Here is an 18,819-nt window from a genome sequence, read left to right on the forward strand (position 1 = left end):
TCCACTTGTCCCTTTTGTGTTATGGAATGTGGCGATAAATTATGGGAGCAATCTCATTATGAGTGCTGATATAGTGCCTCTGATTATGCCAAGGCATATAACGTAGGGTTAGAATACTAGCAATTCCCTCATGTTTCCACAGATCTACATACTGGTGTTGAAGTAAGTGGTAAGCAATAGTTTGAGGGTTGGAATACCCTTTTGAGTCTATGCAAACCTACTAACTTGCAGGTTTTCACCAACTCTTTTCTAAGTTTTTCCCACAGAGAGAAAGATTGGAAATTTACTCCTGACAATGATAGACATTAAACTTTTCCCAGAGTTGGAGGGGGAAAAAGTGGTTGGAGGGAAAGTGAACTTGCAAACACTCAGATTTTCACAAGAGCAAATGTCTGGGAGTGCCCTCTTTCTGCTCTTTCATAAGGAACATATTTGCACACATAGTAGCAATAGCGGCCCGTCTCCTGCCAAAGGTTTGGGACATAAATAGAATAAGCTAACCTTAACGTCACTGTCTTCTCTCGCCGCATCTGCTTTTCCTGCTTTGGCCCTGGGCACAGGCTCCCAGCCTACCCTGTGGCCAATCCTGAAGCTGCTCTCTCCAGCCCCAGCAATGCAGCGCATGAGGGTTTGGCTGGGCTGGAGACAGCCGGCCAAACACCACATGTGCAGTGAAGGGAGTGCTCTCCACTATTCCCCCCCCCCCCCCCCCACCACCCCACGAGCTGTCATCCCCTGGGCCTGCCCCCAAGAGTCCTCAGAGTCTTGGTGTAGTGTCCAGGGGATTAAATAAAAATGGATTTAATTTTTTTTTTTGTATCTGTTGGTGGTAGCGGGATCAGCGCCCCTTCGCTCTAATGGAGCTGCTGCTGCAGCAAAGTAGTTTATCTCATTGACAAGAGATACTATGGCAATGTGTGCTTTTTGAGACCCAAAACAGTTTTGTGCTTTTGCCACTGTTCTTCATAATGGGGGAGTGCCCGACATCTCCCGCACCAACACGGTTTTACAAAAGCCATGCCAAAACAAATCATGCATTGACAAATCCAAAGGCTGACCACAAATTTCAGACCTATTGGCTTTGACAGTTCTTGTTTAGTTTTGTTTCCCATATTCTTATTGAAACTGGTTACACTGATTTTCCATTATAAAGATTTTTGGGAAATTCTAGCATATGTCAACCTTCTTGCTCAATTTCATCATGCTTCTATACACTGGTCCTGAGGCACAGCTGTGAGTGAAGAGCACGCTTTCGAAGGCCTTTCCCGTGACCAGAGAGACACCACAGGTGTGTCCCCTTTTCCCCCCCTACTCTTTTACTGCCTTGACCTGCTGATCAGGCATCTTTAGGAGCGACTCATGCACAGAGGGCTCCGGTTCCGACATGGTCCACTTTTAGTGACCATATATGTGGGTGACATACTACGGTTTGCATGAGACCTGCCTATGCATCTCTCTCCCCTCATTTACGAGGTAATACTCTTTAGGCATCTCTCTGGCTTTTTTTTATAAACTGGGGAAAAGCAGAACTTTTTTGCTTGCTGAGACCACTTTACCCTTCAACACGGAGTACCCCTCCTTGCGATGGTGCACAGATTCCACTACATTCTTGGCTATCGTCCTGCACAAGCAAAAAGACACAGTTGGACACCAGAACTATGGCCCTGCTAACAATACTCATCTTGCAGGTGAAATGATGGATTAAACTATCTTTTCATCATGGGGCGCATTACTATAATAAAAATCGTGGTCCTTCCACGTTTGTTTAGTAGCTCTTATTAAATAAACCTATTGCGCTGACCAGCAGTCTTTTTGCCACCCTTCGTGGCCATCTGACACATCTTGTTTGGGTGGGCCGTCCCCATATTTGATGGGAGACATTGACTCTTTCATATGATTGCGACTGCTTCTGTGTCCTGCATTTTCATTTATACTACTTGGTGGCACCATCACACTTTGCCTATTATTTGTTTCACCCAAACGCCAGACTCCCAGCGGCCTGAAAGATACCAATAACAGGGTCTTTCGCTGTTCTCACTCCTGCGCCTAGGACTCCCACGTGACCATGCCAACATACAGACCATTTCCACAACATTCTGGGCTTGGTCTAGATTCCAACGCTACCTGGGTGGCTGGTTATTTGTATTCCCCACAACCCCTCCTCAACAACCCATGGGTCCCTGTTACACAGGGACAACTGGTACAGTGCACCCTAACAGCGCATCAACTACATGCAGTGGGAGGGAGAGCTCTTCATTAATGGCAGGATGGTGGCCCATACCCATGTGTGCCAGTCCTCACTCCCCAGTGAGGACTGGCACACATGGATAGTTTTGTTTTTTATCATGTTCATAGTACTATGCGCGACACACTGCCCACATTCCCCGAGGGACTTGCTGATTCACCCCCCCCCTCTGCCTCGCCCACCCTGTCTTTTTAGTGATATCCATCACAGACAGTGGCAGATTGGTTTTCTGACTTTGTCCCACCTGCCTGACTCTTCAATCGCCGGATGTGGAGAAATCCATAGCAGCCTGGGAACATGATTTGGGTCATTCCATCGCATACAGCATCTGTTGCTACTGTTGTATGCAGACAAAATTGATCTTCAACAATCCCAGGCATGATGTGCTTCATTTTAATTATTTGCACCCCGCGTACACTGCACTAAAAGCATTGGGTAGGCTTGACCCTCATCATTGTCGCAAGTGCTCGATAGACCAGGCCAATCTTGTACACTTGACTTGGAATTGTACTGTTATTCAAGCGTACTGGGGGTCTGTTTTTGCTCTGATTTCCACCATGATTGACTAAACAGTTGACCCGACCCATTGGCATTCTTCTACAACGCTTAGCAGCCATATCACTGCTATATTGGGGCAGCAGCAGGTCCCCTCCCACTGGTGCCTGGCTTATAGAAATTACGTTTTGTGACACTATCAGCAAACTTTACGCCTCCTTACAACCACCAACTTCCAGATCTACGGACGTGTGAGCCCCTCCTTGACCCCTGCGCATCACTGTACCAGATGCTGACAACGACGCTGATGGTTTCCCAGGTTTATATGTTATAATGGGAAATCCTGCTTTCCCATTATGACTCATTTTCCTTGTGCCTAGGCTGTTGTACCATATATCGTTATATGTAATCATCTATGCCTCGCTGTGCTCAGTCTCAACGTTCCTGTCTCCCCTTTCTAGCATCCGCTTGATTGTAATTTGCGCATACATTTATGCTTTATCAGCCTACTCTGTGATGTAGACGCACATGTATACCTATGATTTATGCTGCATTGTTTGCCCTTTTTTAAAAATGGAAAATTATAAATATAATCTTTAAAAACGTTATATATAATATTCACACCTACAGTAAGTACTCATAGGGAGGGGATTAGTCCCTATGTTCTATTATAAAGTTACCAAAAGGTAATAAAACGTTTTGATTTGATGCTGCACGCTTATCAGATTCGTCCAATGTCTGTTAGCTTCCAATTTTGCCATGTGAATATCAGTATTTTTCTTCATCCTTGCATACTTCATATCCTTAGATTTTCTATCATGGTCAAGGATCGGCCACTCCACACATCATGGGATAAGAAGATGAAGGCCCGTCAGGAAATGCGCCTGGTCAAGGATTTTTCCCGGCAGCTTCGGGACGAGAAACAGAAAGCTAAAGAGGTAAGCTCACATGTGGTTAGGGTCTGAGAATGAGCAGCAGAACTATATTGTTAATAGAAAAATATCCATGTTGATTGTGCATGTGTATCTTGTAATCTTTCCTATCATAGACTCTATAACAGCAGTAGACCTCGAACATACAGACATGTATATTTCTGAGGAGCCGTAAAGTATGCCTGCTACAGGATATTTCTTCTCTGCGCTCTTAAGATATTTATTTAAATGTAAAATTCAGACTAAAAATAAATATGGGTTTATCACGCAGGGCAGGAAGTCTAAAATTGTGATCAGAGACACTTGGGGGTTGCAATTTATTTTATTACAGATGTATGAATGCACTATAATTGGACTTATCCAATTGGCCACAAATTTGACAATCTGTTTTTTAATCCACTATTTACAATTTGAAGGCTATTCTGGCTAACAAGCACCACTGGGAGCAAAGCCAGTTACACCATTATCCATACCCCATGGTATCTAGTTGCAGGAAATGCTAGGGTTAGAGGGAGTTGCATGGATTCTGGGTAATGTCTGGGGCACATTCTGCATGAGAATCCTAGATGCATTCGTTTTTAGGTCTCGCCTAGCGATGCAACGTCATGTGCTGCTCGCGTAAGCGAGACTTATTGTTGCCTGGTAGCTTAGCGAAGAGGGACAGGAGAGGTGCACAAGCTTATAAAAGACATTGGAGACAATGGCTGTGACAGCGTGCTTTCGGAGACCTGGCCTGTGAACGCGCGCTTTTGGTGGTGTCATCTGTGAACCGCACGCTTTTAGAGACGTGATCTCTGAGCGTGTACGGCGGCGCTCCCCCACGCTTTCACTTTTCGCCAGCAAGGGAGCATGGACGGCCCATGTGCACGCTCACGGCGTGTGACCCAACTAAGAGCCGCTATGGAGAAGAACAGCGCAGAGAGAAGTGCTGTCTCAATAGCAAGCGGCCGGGCGAAGTTGAAGGCCTGGAGTCCAGCCTCGCTGCTCCTGTCTGAGGCCCCATATGAGGTGACTGCGAGGAACTAGCAGAGGCTGGTTTTTTACGTTATCGGGTCTCCGGTACTTTGAGGTAAGGCTGTAAAACAGAAGGCGTAAGGGCTCCGTCACTGGGACCTTCCCCAGACAGGGTGATGTGTGATTGGCTTCCAGGGACATGAGAGGTAACTGGAGAATTCTGGGCCAGGCCTCAAAGTCCTAAGACCACGGGAAACATTCCTTCGAATTCCTCAAATGAACTAGACAGGCTGGGCCTTGCTCTGCGAGGAAGGAATGTGTAATACTGTTGTTTTTATCTGTTGAGTGTCATTGAGCCAGCTTCACCCAGATCGCCTGCCCCTCTTGAGGCTGCGTGAGTCTATGGGCTGCGGCATATTACCCAGTAGGCGTAGTGGGAATAACTTGACTTATTGTGAGGGTGGAGGTGTAGGGCAATTCAGGCAACATACAATGAATGATGCGTCGACCTCTGAGAACGCTGCGCGTTGGAGATATGGTGAGTAGAAAAACATGGCAGCATGGGCGTGATTATTACCAATCTACCACACCATAAAAGGACTTCTGCTTTTACAACGAGCAATGACAACAGGTCCTTACTGGGAACCCAAACCAGCCCTGTCAATTGTATCAGACCAGCTACCTCTACGGTGCGTAGAGAGCGAGCATGACCACAACAACGGATGGACACCGTTTTTTAAATAAACCGAGACGCATATAACATATAAACCTGGGAAAGTGGTTCATGATACAAAACACAGAGGAGAGTTGTTTCTTACATGAGATGACTAATAGCTCGAGAAAAAGTTTACAAGTGTTTTGTTCGTAACAACCAACCCGTAATCTGATGGGAGCCTTCTCCAGAGCTGGCTTGGACTCCTGTCATCTCGTCATGCACTCTGTTTCTGGATTCAAACCGATTATGAACTCCAACACACACAACCACAACAGAATCACATAAACACACACAACCACACCCCCACACAATCACACAACCACACCCCCACAATCACACAACCACACCCCCACACAACCACCCAATCACACCCCCACACTCTCACACAACCCCACCCCCACACAACCCCACACCCCCACAACCCCACACAACCACACCCCCACACAACCGCACCCCCACACTCACAGCCACACACTCACAGCCACACATCGGTGCACTCTTTCACTGGGCACAAACACCACCAGCCATCAGTGCACGCTTCCACCAGGCAGTGCACACTTTAATCAGGCACACACACTACCAGCCGTCAGTGCACCCTTTCACTGGGCACAAACACCACCATCCATCAGTGCACACCTTCACTGGGCACAAACACCACCAGCCATCAGTTCACGCTTCCACCAGGCACACACACACCACCAGCCGTCAGCTCACGCTTTCACCAGGTACACACACACCACCAGCCGTCAGTGCACGCTTTTACCAGGCACACACACCACCAGCCGTTGGTGAACAATTTTTACAGGCACACACACCACCAGCCATCAGTGCACACATAAATTGTTAATGCATCCACAATTAACTATTGTAGCAATCGCAGTATGGTGCACTTTTCTTTTAAACATATTCGGCAAAAGCGCAGCATGCCACCATTGCTACAAAAATAAATACACATTTTTTGGCCTACAATTTATAGACTTTTGTTTAGATTTGTGTTGCAATATTTAGCAATGTAATAGCTCAAACTTAATTAATGCGAGACCTATTGCATTGCAAATGCTTGTTTTCTTCAGTCCTTGTTGGAGGCATGCCTGGCATTTTGAGCAACAAAGACAAGTGTCCTCTACACAAGCCACATATGTATAGATTCTCTTCTGGTTTTTAAAAGTGTCTGGGGTTGATAGTTTTGACTATGTTCCGGGAACTGCAGGTCCAAATGCTGTAGCCAACTCACACAGGTTTCGGCCCTGTTTTGAGTGTTTGGATTGACAGTAGGTTTTGCCATGGTTTTAACCCTTTCATTTCCGGTTTGTTAGACTCACAAAGGCACTGAAGGACCTAATGTTATCAAAAGAAGGTAGGGAAAGCTAGATGGTAGGACTTCTACCCATTTCCCAAATATTCCAGAATTTTTAGCCACAAAAATAACTCTTATGGAATTTTTTTTCTTCTTCCTTTTTATGTCTCGCCTGAGACAGCACATGCGCTCTCTCTTCGAGACATTTAGTAAGTGGCTTTTAAAAGTGCCACCAGAGTCTTTTGCTGGCTTACAGCTTGCGTTCACAAGCTTGTGCATGTGCAGAGCTGCCATCTGTGTTTTTATTGCTGTAATCAGGCTCCTCTGCTTGCACTACCCCTCCCTTTTCCCATTCCCTCCTGGTCGGCTTCATTTGTGTCTTCTATCACTGTGAATGCTCCTGCTTCAACCAGGCACACACACCACCAGTCGTCCGTGCACGTTTTCACCGGGCACACACACCACCAGCCGTCAGTGCACGTTTTCACCGGGCACACACACCACCAGCTGTCAGTGCACGCTTTCACCGGGCACACACACCACCAGCCGTCAGTGCGCGCTTTCACCAGGCACACACCACCAGCAGTCAGTGCAGCAGGCAGGCTCTTCTCAGAGTTTCTTGATAAATATGTGTTCGATGCCTGGGAGGGACTGGGTTGAGTTTCCTTAAACCATGCGGAGTATGAAGGTGCAGTGCATGAACTCCTGTGTGAGTCATGCTACCTGGGGCTCACTCACTCCACACTTGTAAATTGTGTCTGCACCAGGCTTTTTCTCATTTGCAGAGATCGGCGCATGAGCACAGCTAGGCAGCCCCCACAACCGCGGGAATGACTGCTTCCTACAACCAGAATGGAAACCACATTCAGAGCAATGAAAACAAGTTCATTTGATGCAAAGAACTGTTAACAAAAACCATTTCCAGCTATTGTAGATCTGGCAACTTAAACAAAACGGCAACAAAAAACAAACAAGCATTGGCATAGCCAATAGGTCTCGCTTTTTGGACCCTATATGTAATTAGTAATGCAGCAGAATATCTTTGGTGCAACAATACCTACTGTTGCATGGCTAAATACTTATAAGGTCCCAAATGCGAGACCTATTGGCTATGCCAATACTTGTATTTGCATGCAGTGTGTGGTGCTCGCTTAAGGGACACCGCATTCTGCAATACAGTAGGTATTGCTATGTAAATGCTTGTAGAACATGGTTAACAATTTAACAGCATAGGATGAATGTAAAAGGTCTGGCTGCACTAAGCAACTCACAGCCGAGAAAAGGAGAGCCTAGTCAAGTGTGCTTGGCAGGTGGCATGTCGTCTGGGACCAGGAGTGTGGCTTCCAAGACATCACGAGCGGAAAAGGTGCACCAGAATAACATTGGGTGGGCGATACAGAGCAATAAGAATAGTGTCCAATTTACCCTGACACATATTTAGTTTAGAAATATGTAAGTACCCCAGGGAAACTATATCCATTTGGTACCCCAGGGGTGAGATCGAGACTGTATTTTCGTCCTACGCGGCCACGCAGCCGTATTTCAATGGGTCAGCACCTCTCACCACTAATTTTAGTTCTGGCTGCTCAGCGATACATTGCGCTCTGTGCAGTCTTTCAGCCGCCTTTTACCGGTCCTTGTTGCTGCCTGGGTGCCCCTCCTATGACGCACACACAGCAACCGCTGTCAACACAGCCTTATATCCGCTGCAGTGGACACCAAACCAAATTTTTCCGTTAAATCTGCTATCTACCTTGTGTATTTATATCCGCTATCTACCTTGTGTATGTGTCGGCCTAACGGTCACATTAACTGTGTAGTAGGTAACGGGGCGTCCTCTGTGTTTGTGGGTGTGTCTGTAACATTGTTGCATGCATGTATCTTCCTGTGGGCCCTACAGTGATGTAATTTTGTTGCTCCTCGCTCTGTCTCAAATAATTAGTAATTACGGTTGTCATGCAGCTTTCCACAATTTAAATCTCGGTTCGGAATGGATGGCGGGTGACGCGGAACAGCAGCAGGAAGAGCCAACTATCAATCGCCACTGCCATGCCACACCTTGATGCTTAATACAATCCAGTGCAGAGTGGTGCATATTTTATTGCTCAAAGAAGGATAAAATGATGAACTTATGCTGTCAAGACTAGAGTCCGCGACAGCTAGGTTAGATTTATTCAGCCGCAGATTTGCAGCAGGTACCAGACTCACCGATCGGTCGTAGTGGCCTGGCAGTTTGTGGACCACAGGATGCTTATTTCAGACAGATGCACAATATTGGGAAGAGGCAGGTTAATGCTTTTCGTGTGTATATGCGTTCAAATATGTCAGATTGTGGGCAATGCTCTGTGAAAAGGAACTTAACCGACAAATCCTCTCTCATTGGTGATTTCGTCCCCCCCACCCCCTCTCTGCCCGCCCCAAAGGACAAAACCATTCTTTTTATTTATGAGTAGGTTATGCGCCTGCTATAGCATTGTGGTGAAACTGAGACTGGCTATAACGAAAGAAGCTAGAATAGTGTGGGTAGTGGACGTCATGTACATTTACTTACCTGGAAACACTTAAGCAACCTATTTCTTTTGTTCGTATTACATAGTAAGCGAGTATTTGTATTTAGGAACTGCAGGGGATAATTACCTATTAGTGTTAGCATAACCTCTTCCACATTGGTGTTTTTTTCCAGCTATTGAACAGTTATCCCCCACCCCACCAATTAACTCTAAACCTGGGCTTTCATTGTAAATGTATGTAGCCCTTCTGCCTCCGTCTGTACCGGTTGTTAAAGTCTCTCTCCCTTGTTATAGGCTAGAGCCAGGGTTCAGGTCTTTTAAACAACCTGTTTAGCCCGCAGCAGCAGACTAAATAATATATGGTCACACAGCCGGGTTGCATGAACCAAAAGTATTTGCTAATCATTAAAATCTTTGAATGGCTAGTACATTGGACTAGATTTGCCCTCTAGAAATCCTTTTTGCGTTCTACACTTTGTAAGGACACTTACGTTTTGTATAGATAAACACCAACAGAACGTTAACCCTTTCGCTGCGGCGGCTATTCTGCTGCAGTGCTAAGGGGCGGGGGCCGCGTGGCGCTCACACGCTGGTGACGTAACCGCTCCGTCCCGCCCCTCAGGTAAGCTGTGCTTGTGACAGAACCGTTCCGTCACGGCCCCGCCCGCTCAATAGAACGCGCCGCTCAGGCGCAAAATCGGCGCGGCGAGCGGGCTGTGAAGGAACCGTTCCGTCACCAGCACAGCCCACCTGAGGTGCGTGGCGGAACGGTTCTGTCACCAGCGTGGGAGGGGTTAATAGCAATCTTCATCAGTACTTTTTTCATGCTACCACTTATAGCAATGCTTGTTGTTAAATTCTGTGGAATTAATGTACTTTAGAGTGCAAGCAAGGTTAGAGACTGATTTATAGTTGTTAAAGTTGACCCCTGCTTAAACGATCCGTTACATCAGATTTTAAGTGTGTCTTCCAAATGTTAGTATGTAAGGAAAATAAAGGATGATACTTTTAATGATGAATCTTTTATTTTGATGTTATTGCGATAGTGGCTGGACCTTCATTTGCTTCTTTGCCTCTCTTAATTGGCTGAATATTGATAGGGGGGTTGACCCAGTTAAAGTTACGGGGAGATGTTACCCAGAGCAGGATTAATTCCATGACCGACACCGCTCCACCCAAGCCAGATCGCCGTTGAACACGATCTCCGCCGGACGTGTCCTGGCAACGGCGTGCAAATTATTTATTATCGATGGTACAAGGGACCCCCACTTAATCCGTGGAATCATTTGAACACTACCTGGGTTACATCATGATCTTTCCTTGTAATTGACTTCGAACCCACGTGCTACCGGGTCCTTTCTATACCACGTCTGTGGTTACGTGTCCCCCACACTCCAGTCCTGATGAAGACCCCACAGCAAGATTATACTAATATCTGTGCGTACGAGGGTCGAAACGTCGACATTTAACTGCTTTTCAGTGTCAACTCCACACCCTATTGGTCTCATTCATTGAACATTTGGAGTATGATTTACGTTTAAAAAGAATATACATGAACCTGTCGGTCCTGTTTTTGGTACAGAGTTTGTAACTTTGTCAAACAAGTCTCAATTGCTGATTTTACCGTCACTTAAGAATCTTCTCTCTTTTCCTCACCAACTCCCATCACTATCACATTACCCTCCCCGCTTCTACCTTTGGGGCACTGTAATTAACCATTGATTGATTATTGTGTAAATTATGCATATTTACTATATCATCCCATTGTGAATAAAACAATGTGGACTGCATTTTTGTTGGTTTGATTATTTTTATGTCCTTGGTTAATGTTTCCTTATTACTGGGACCCCTTCCATTTATTCTCTTAATTGGCTGGCATCTCTTCTTCCACTGCTTTTTCAACCACTACTCCTCTTCTTTTTTATTTTTTATTTTATTTATTTTTGTAGGTCGAGCCTGAGCAGCCCATGCGCTGCAATGAGGCATGTTGTATAACGGTGTGGACTTAAAGCCCCACCCACTCTCCGCTCTTATTTTTCATTGGTTAATATCATTGTCCAGTTTAACGTGTGGCTTTTTGTTGGACAGTAGGTAGAGTAGTACCGCCATGTCTCATTTCATAACCTCCTATGAGGACACCCCTGCTTTGTGTACTTGCTCGGTAGGCTTTAATTACAGCCTCCGACCACTAGTTTCTGAAATAACAGCCGCTCTTCTAACGCTAAACACAATGCAGTAGATCTGGCATTTAGGAAAGTTTAACCCGTTGCGTGCGTCAGCCAACGGCCGTCGCGAATACTACCTCTGTAGTGCTGCGCACACCCTTTTGGCCGACACAGCCCCGCCCACGCACGGAAACGTCCGCACTGCGGCAGATTCTACGCCGTGCTAAAGGGGTTAAGCTATTGGCATTGTAACTGACAATGACTTTTATTTATCTGTTTTTAAAACTCATAAATAAAAGGCATTGTCTTTTACAATGCCAATGGCTGAAACTCCTCTAAATTTGAGACCTAAAGCTTCGCAAAAGCTAGTTTTATTTTGCTACCGACATTTGCAGGGTATTCTTTGTAAGAAAATGTAGCTCAGTCCATGCAATCTACAGTTTTACACTGGGTCTCTAGTCAAATATGTTGGTGGTTGGTAGAGGTTTCTGTGCACCAGCAGATTCCGGCTCTATATACTGCAGTTACCCGATTGGACTTGTGACAAATTTTGTTATTAGGCTTAGTGTGATGTTTGTAGTCCATTCAGGTTAAGAGAATTTTGTGGAACCCATGTACCCTCATGCCATCCTGAATTTGGAAAGATTTGTTTTTCGAAAAATGTCTGTTGCGATGTTGGAATGTTGCACTTGGTGCCAGACGAACTGCTGCCCATATACTCCATGCATAGCGATTGTCTGATATCGATGACAAAACTTGACTCTGAACTTCTCAACACGTGTGAATTTTATGGGCCCTAGTCTCAAATTGGTGTATGAGTAAGCATCATTTATTCTTGTAGAACTCATGGCTTACTCTTGAATTCAGGAGTGTTACATGAGCGGTTATCAAAAAATCTTTATGAATCTGGCAGCAAGTTTGTTCTTCCCACTGCTGTAGGATTACCCACGCTAAGGCTCGTTTTGAAATGAAAATTAGACTTGTAGAACGCGCTACTACCCTAAGGTGTCAAGGTGCTACAACTCTGAAGATAGATCGCAATCTAAAAACAGGCCATTTTATTAATAGACCTGGAACAAATGCTCTGACTATTGAAAAAGTCATGTTTCATGAGCTTCCCGGAAGGAGAACAATTCAGTTTTTCCTTGAGATGAATGGGCTTTGCGTTCCAAAGCTTAGCGGTACACGTGACAAAGCACCTGCCTCCCTAGTTAGAACTTCTAAGTTTGGGTATTACTAGGTGATGAGCTGGCAGTGATCGAAGTGACCTATTAGGAGTTTACCATTGGAAATTATGTTTTAGATATTTGGGCACTAAATTATGAATCGCGTTCATGGCAATGCAGAGGGTCTTGAAATCTATGTATTTTTTTAATGTGCAGTCAGTGTATCTGGACAAGACCATGTGAGACTGATTGAAACATAGGCATTGCCAGGAGAAGACATGCTGCATTGTTCTGAGGAATTAGCTTTTTTGTAGACCTCTTTTCTTGATGTTAATAAAAACTGTGTTGCAGTAATATTTTATAGAAATAATGAGTGGAAACTGCACACTTCTGTAAATCATACGGAATGAACGGGAGTACTTTCCTTAGTATCTTAAGCAGTCTAAAGACAAAGAAGTGATGGTGTTGACGTGTAACTCAAAAAAATGATTTCTTTCAAAGACAGCCCCTAGGTTTTTTGCCAAGGAGACTGGGATCCTGTGGCCTCCATCTGAGAGACCAAAAAGAGATATTCCTACCAAACCATAACACCTCGGTTTCACCCGAGTTAAGTTTGAGATGGTTTTGGGACATCATCGGAATCTGGAGGCAGTGTCACAGGATTACTGGCTGACACCATGATATCGGTGTCCTCAGTTTAAGACACCATCATAATCATAAATACATTTATTTGATTTGTTACAATCGAAAAAGGGTGGAACTTGCCACCATGTGATGAACATCAGCCTATTGAATCAGCGTAAAACAGCATAAAACATGCCCTCGTGTCCTGGTCGTCTTTGCACAGATATACATAAGTAAAAACAGGGAGAGCGTTTTTAAATATACAAAGATAAAAAGAAACAAAGGTAGCACTTTTATAAGGCGATGGCCCTCTCATTAAAAGATTGGGAACAGCAAATGACTGTTATGACAGGGGGTGCTGCACACATTATATTTGATTAGTTGTAACTGTCCCCTCCTGTCTCACATAAAATGCATGCAGTGTCTTAAAATTAGAGAAGGGGAGGACGGTGGCTGTAGAGAGAATGAAAGAGGATCTGGGTTTAAGACACTACTGCAAAACCAAATGTTTTAATTAGATCAGCCAAGGGGGGGGGGGGGGGGGGGTCATGTAAAGATTGACCAGCATAGATGGTAGGAGCAGTATCAAGACCCAGACTCTCCTCCGGCACTGATTGGCTGTTGGTCGCGCGCGCGCCTAGAGCGCTGCTCTGCTTAATTTTAAACTGCCCGTTTTTGTATTTTATTTTAATTTAATTTTAGTTATCCCTTGCTTTTACTGACCCTGTCCTGCCCCTTACCTGCACCATAATTTTGCTGGAAAACCCACCGCAGCTTTGCGGGTCCGGTTCCGGGGAGGTTGTGGGCGGGGAGTGACATCTTGGATTGGGCAGGGAGTAGCGAACGCCATCTTGGAGCGTCCCTGCGCTCGTGGACGCTGAGAGCAGACTATTTAAAGCTCCCCGCTTGGCGCGCAGCGGGAGCGCCTTCTCTGCGCCTGAGTCGTGCCAGAGTCCTGCCCGTCTGCGCTCGTCAGCGTCTCGGAGGCGGACGAGGTATGACCGTGTGCCTTATCGGTTTTCTATTTCTTGTTTATTTTAGGTAGAGTGTATGTTCTGCTTGCATGCTTTCTTACACCTCTGCGGAGCATCTTGCTCTGCGCATACCGTCCTCTAACTGCCATCATGTCTTCCCAGGAGGTCGCTTTCTCAGGAAGGGCTGTCCGACATGTGGTTGGCGGCCTTCTGTTCAGAAGGGAACCGCATGTGAGATCCCTCTTATGCACTGTCATTGTTCTCTTCTTAACACTAGATCCCTCTGTAGACATTCCACTGATATCTGGAATTTGCTGTCTGACTCTAAAATTTCCTGCCTGTTTCTAACGGAGACTTGGCTCGGAGAGTGCTCTGGCCCTGATCTGGCAACTGCTATACCCCCGAATTATACCATCTTTAGGAGGGATAGAGTGGGAGGCAGGGGTGGGGGCGTGGCATTGATTGTGGATAAGTGTCTCCCTTGCACCACTTTTCCTGTTGATAATATCACGGGTTGTGAAGCCTTAGGCTTTACCCTTGGCCTATCGCCTTGTCAGACGTGCACTGGGCTCCTTATCTATAGAGCTCCTGGGCCCCTTGGCTCTTTCTTTGACGATTTGCAGGTGGTACTTTCTGTGCCCTGCGTGAGATCGGAGCATTGCATCTTGTTGGGGATCTGAAACTTCACATGGACAATGCAGCGCATCCTGACACGATTAAGTTGCAGGATATTGTTTCTCTACTAAGGCTGGTTTCTTACATCACCAGCCCCACCCATGTCAAAGTCCATACTATTGATCAGATTCTCTCGACCAAGCTGATTGATGTGTCCTTGCCGCTCCCAGTTTTATGGTCTGACCATTTTTAATCCATTTTAGTATTCCTTTCTCTGCTATGACTGGCGATAGAGTGCTGAAAGAAGTGAAACGGCCGATGAGGTCATTTCATCAAGTTACAGCGGAAATGTTGTCCGATGCGCTCCTCCGCTATCCCTGTGGGCTTACTGGTGATCTGGAGGAAAATCTAGACTCTGTTCAAAAGTGGCTGATAGCCAGATTCGACGAGCTAGCCCCGGTCAAGCCAGCTAAGTCCGCGGCTAGACATGTCTCGGCCCCTTGGTTCACCCCCTTTTTAGGGAAAATGCGTCAAGTTTGTAAAAAAGCCGAAAGAGTGTGGCGGCGCAAATATGATCCGGACGATAAATTAAAATATCTAGACGCGATCAGGCTTTATCATAAGCACATCTTTGACGGGAAAAAAAAGTATATTTGGAGCGCAGAATTGATGAGGCGGAAAATATAAGTAAAGAACTCTTTAGGATAGTAAAGGAGTTTACCTCCCCTTCCTTGAGCGCGCCCTCTCACTCCGAAGCCTGGATTAGCCAATTTGGGGATTTTTTTGTACATAAAATTAAGTCTATTCAGGACTCTTTCTCGGATGCGGGCCTTCTCTCAACGGTTAGTCAACCGACCTCCCTCCCCTTATCATTGGAAGAGAATGGTCCCGTTCTTTCGGTTTTTCCGCATCTGTCCTCTGCTACCTATCTCGATCTTTTGTCCCGGCTTCAATCTGGTTCGCCTCTGGATCCTTGTCCAGCGAAATGCCTGGGCAGAGTAGCGCCTGCAGTTAACGTCCTGCTTAATCCACTGCTCAATCTCTCCCTGACTACGGGAGAGGTACCTCTGGCGTGGAAACATGCTTTGATCTTGCCGCTACTCAAAAAGCCTACTTTATATCCCCTTGTTCACGCTAACTATAGGCCTATCTCCCTTCTCCCTGCTCTGGCAAAGGTGATTGAGACACATGTGCAGCTCTCCATTTCCAACTTTATTGAGAGCAACAACATCCTACATGATTCTCAATAGGGCTTCCATGCTAATTTTAGAACGGAGACAGCCCTTCTTGAGATCACCGATGCCATCAGAGAGACACTTGACCTCGGGGGGAAGGTTATTCTGGTTATGCTGGACTTGTCAGCGGCTTTCGACACCGCCCCTCATGACGGTCTCCTTTTAAGACTCTGGGAGATCGGTCTTCGTGGGACGGTGTGGGACTGGTTTAAATCTTTCTTGACCGGCCGCTGACAAGTGGTCTGGGCACCTCCGTTCTCCGCTGAAATGCCGCCGCTGGAGGTGGGGGTTCCTCAGGGGTCCATCCTGAGCCCCACCCTTTTTAATATCTATATGGCCCCTCTGGCGGCGGTAGCGGAGTCCTTCGTGCCCAGATCATATCCTATGCTGATGACACCCAGCTCCTTTTTACGTGTAAGAGGGGAGAGGCTTTTGATGGTAGTAGGATCAAAGACTGCCTGGGTGCGGTTTTTGACTGGTTTCGGCGGCACAGTCTGAAATGCAACTCCGATAAGTCGGAGCTGCTTTTTTTCGGCTGTCCGTCTGATCCCAGCTGGAAAACATGGTGGCCCCAGGACAGGTTTCCTCCTGATGCGGCCTCTGCAAAAGCAAAAAACCTTGATGTGTTGTGTGATGACGGCCTTTCTTTCAGACCCCAGATCATCGGGTTGTCTGGGAAATGCTTTGTCATTTTGAAAATGCTTCGGAAGTTTCTTCCGCTGCTGTCTCTGCAACAAAAAAAAATTATTGTTCAGGCTCTAATAGGATCGCGATTGGACTACGCGAATGCCCTTTATCTAGGGCTGCCTAAATATCTGCTGGCCCGTCTGCAAATTGTGCAGAATTCGGCGGCAAGAGCCATTTTTGGTCTTCCGCGTAGGGCAAAAGCCTCCGATTTGTTCAAGAGACTGCATTGGTTGCCTATCTCTAAAAGAATTACCTTCAAGATCTTGACCCTTGCTTTTAAGGCCCTTCATTCAATTGACCCTAAATATATCGGGAAGCGCATGGCCTTTTATGCGCCGAGGAGGACCCTACGGTCGGCCTTGTTGGCCAAAGCCGTTGTCCCTCCTATCAGACTCGCCCGGATCGGAGGTCGCTCCTTACGATATTTGGCTTCACGTGGCTGGAATGAGCTTCCTGTGTCCTTAAGGAAAGCCAACAGTCTCCTTTCTTTTAGAAAGGAGTTGAAGACCTTGCTTTTTTCCGTATGATTTCTAGCGGCCTCTGTGAGTAGCTGTGTTGTGTTCTCTTGCTCATTTCTCTTTGCCAAAGTGCCTGGACACCCCTCTGGGTAGCCGTGCCCTATAAAAGAGACATTACATAACATGACATAACATAACATTGAGCTGAGGAGATGTGGAAGGTATCGGTTTAAATTTTATGCCACAGCGACAGGTCGTACGAGCAATTTGCGGGCAGTTATTAGATGTCTTAGTGGCCAGCTTTATATGAAACATGACTGCATGGTTAGACCATGCTAGAGGAATAGAACTTAAAACAAGCATTTGCAATGCATTCAGTTTCACCTTTGGGACCTTATATGTATTTGCTATGAAGCACATTAGCCTGGTTGCTGAACCTTCTACTGTTCTTTAAAAATGGAGGGAAAGTAAGCACCAAACTGTGTGACACGCCATGCATGGGAACACATGGATAGAAATATTGCCTTTCGGCTGGAAATGGTATAGTCCAAAGCACTGTTTTTAATATAAAAGCTGGGCCTTCGGTGATCATATCACTGAAAATACAAGGTTTAAAAAAACCATTGTTTACAGGTGCTCATGGAAGACCATTTCTATGGACTGGAAACTAGAGAATGCTGAAGAAATTCTGGTATTTTACTAACCTCTGCAGGTTGTTTTTTATTAAGACAGTTAAATAGAGGCAGTTGAACAGAAAAAGAGTCCCTTAGCGGAAGTAGACCAATCCTCGTGCTCTTAAGAGCCCACAAAGTACATACACATATAAGTATATACTAAAGTATATACAAGAGGTCTCTAATGCTCGACCTAAAAAACAGATGTGGGTTAGCGGAAAAATATAATCCAATAATTATCCCACTAAGTGAGTGGGTATATTTACCTAGTGAACAAGCCCAGACTCGCATGGGAGTGTCGGAGATTAGGCAAGTCCTCATCTAGGGGGTTCTGAAGATGGAAATTAAAATCACCCATAATGATGATGCCAGGAAAATTAGTATTAATTTCAAGCAATGGACCTATGATGTGAATAAAGGTTGATCTAGTGCCAGAGGAACGATAAATAAGAGCCCCACTGATGGTATAATGATTGGTTAATTACATTTTATAGGAGACAGCTTCACAGTCCAGACTTACAGGAAGAGGGACAAGCTACACTTCAACCCGGTTACAGTGAGTAACCGCTAGTCCTCCGCCACTTTTACCAATATGATCTAGCCTAAACATACAGTGGCCTGCTAGTGTTGCAGTAATGAGGTCCGGACCTGAAGATACATCTGCCTATGTCTCTGTGACTAAAGCAATGTCTAATAGATGAGCATCTATAAAGTCTGCAAACTCAACCGTATTTTCAACTAAATATCTTACATTAATAATTAATGCAAGCTTTTCACAAAGTGATGTTGCAGTAGCTTAATGATGGTGCAGTATGGAGCCAATCACGTGGCCAGATGCACTACTTAAGTAAGTTTCCCAGTTATTAAAGACAAATTATCCGTTTCCCGCTCATGCATCTCCACTTGCACAATCTGCTACCTCAGTAGAGTTGAACTTCAGATAGTGGGCAGCCACTAGAGAGGCACACCCTGTGCCAGTCTCCTCGGAGGGGCGGATTGAGGTTTAACATCCGTGGTCTGCACCTGTAGGGGAGATGGAACAGATATAGTAGGCAGCAGCCAAAGTAAGGCAT

The 18,819-nt window shown here is 45.7% G+C and overlaps 1 protein-coding gene across 1 annotated transcript in view; it reads left to right on the forward strand.

Moving 5' to 3' along the window:
* Positions 1-18,819, forward strand: part of LOC147734924 (coiled-coil domain-containing protein 86-like) — a 36,797-nt gene that overhangs the window by 2,154 nt on the left and 15,824 nt on the right. The window contains exon 2 of the mRNA XM_086953106.1: positions 3,549-3,678. Within this exon, the coding sequence (XP_086809232.1) occupies positions 3,549-3,678 (130 nt within the window). The remainder of the gene's footprint in view (positions 1-3,548; positions 3,679-18,819) is intronic.

Source organism: Lissotriton vulgaris, chromosome 1_2 (genome assembly GCF_964263255.1).
Source record: "Lissotriton vulgaris chromosome 1_2, aLisVul1.2, whole genome shotgun sequence".
NCBI classification, from domain to species: domain Eukaryota; kingdom Metazoa; phylum Chordata; class Amphibia; order Caudata; family Salamandridae; genus Lissotriton; species Lissotriton vulgaris.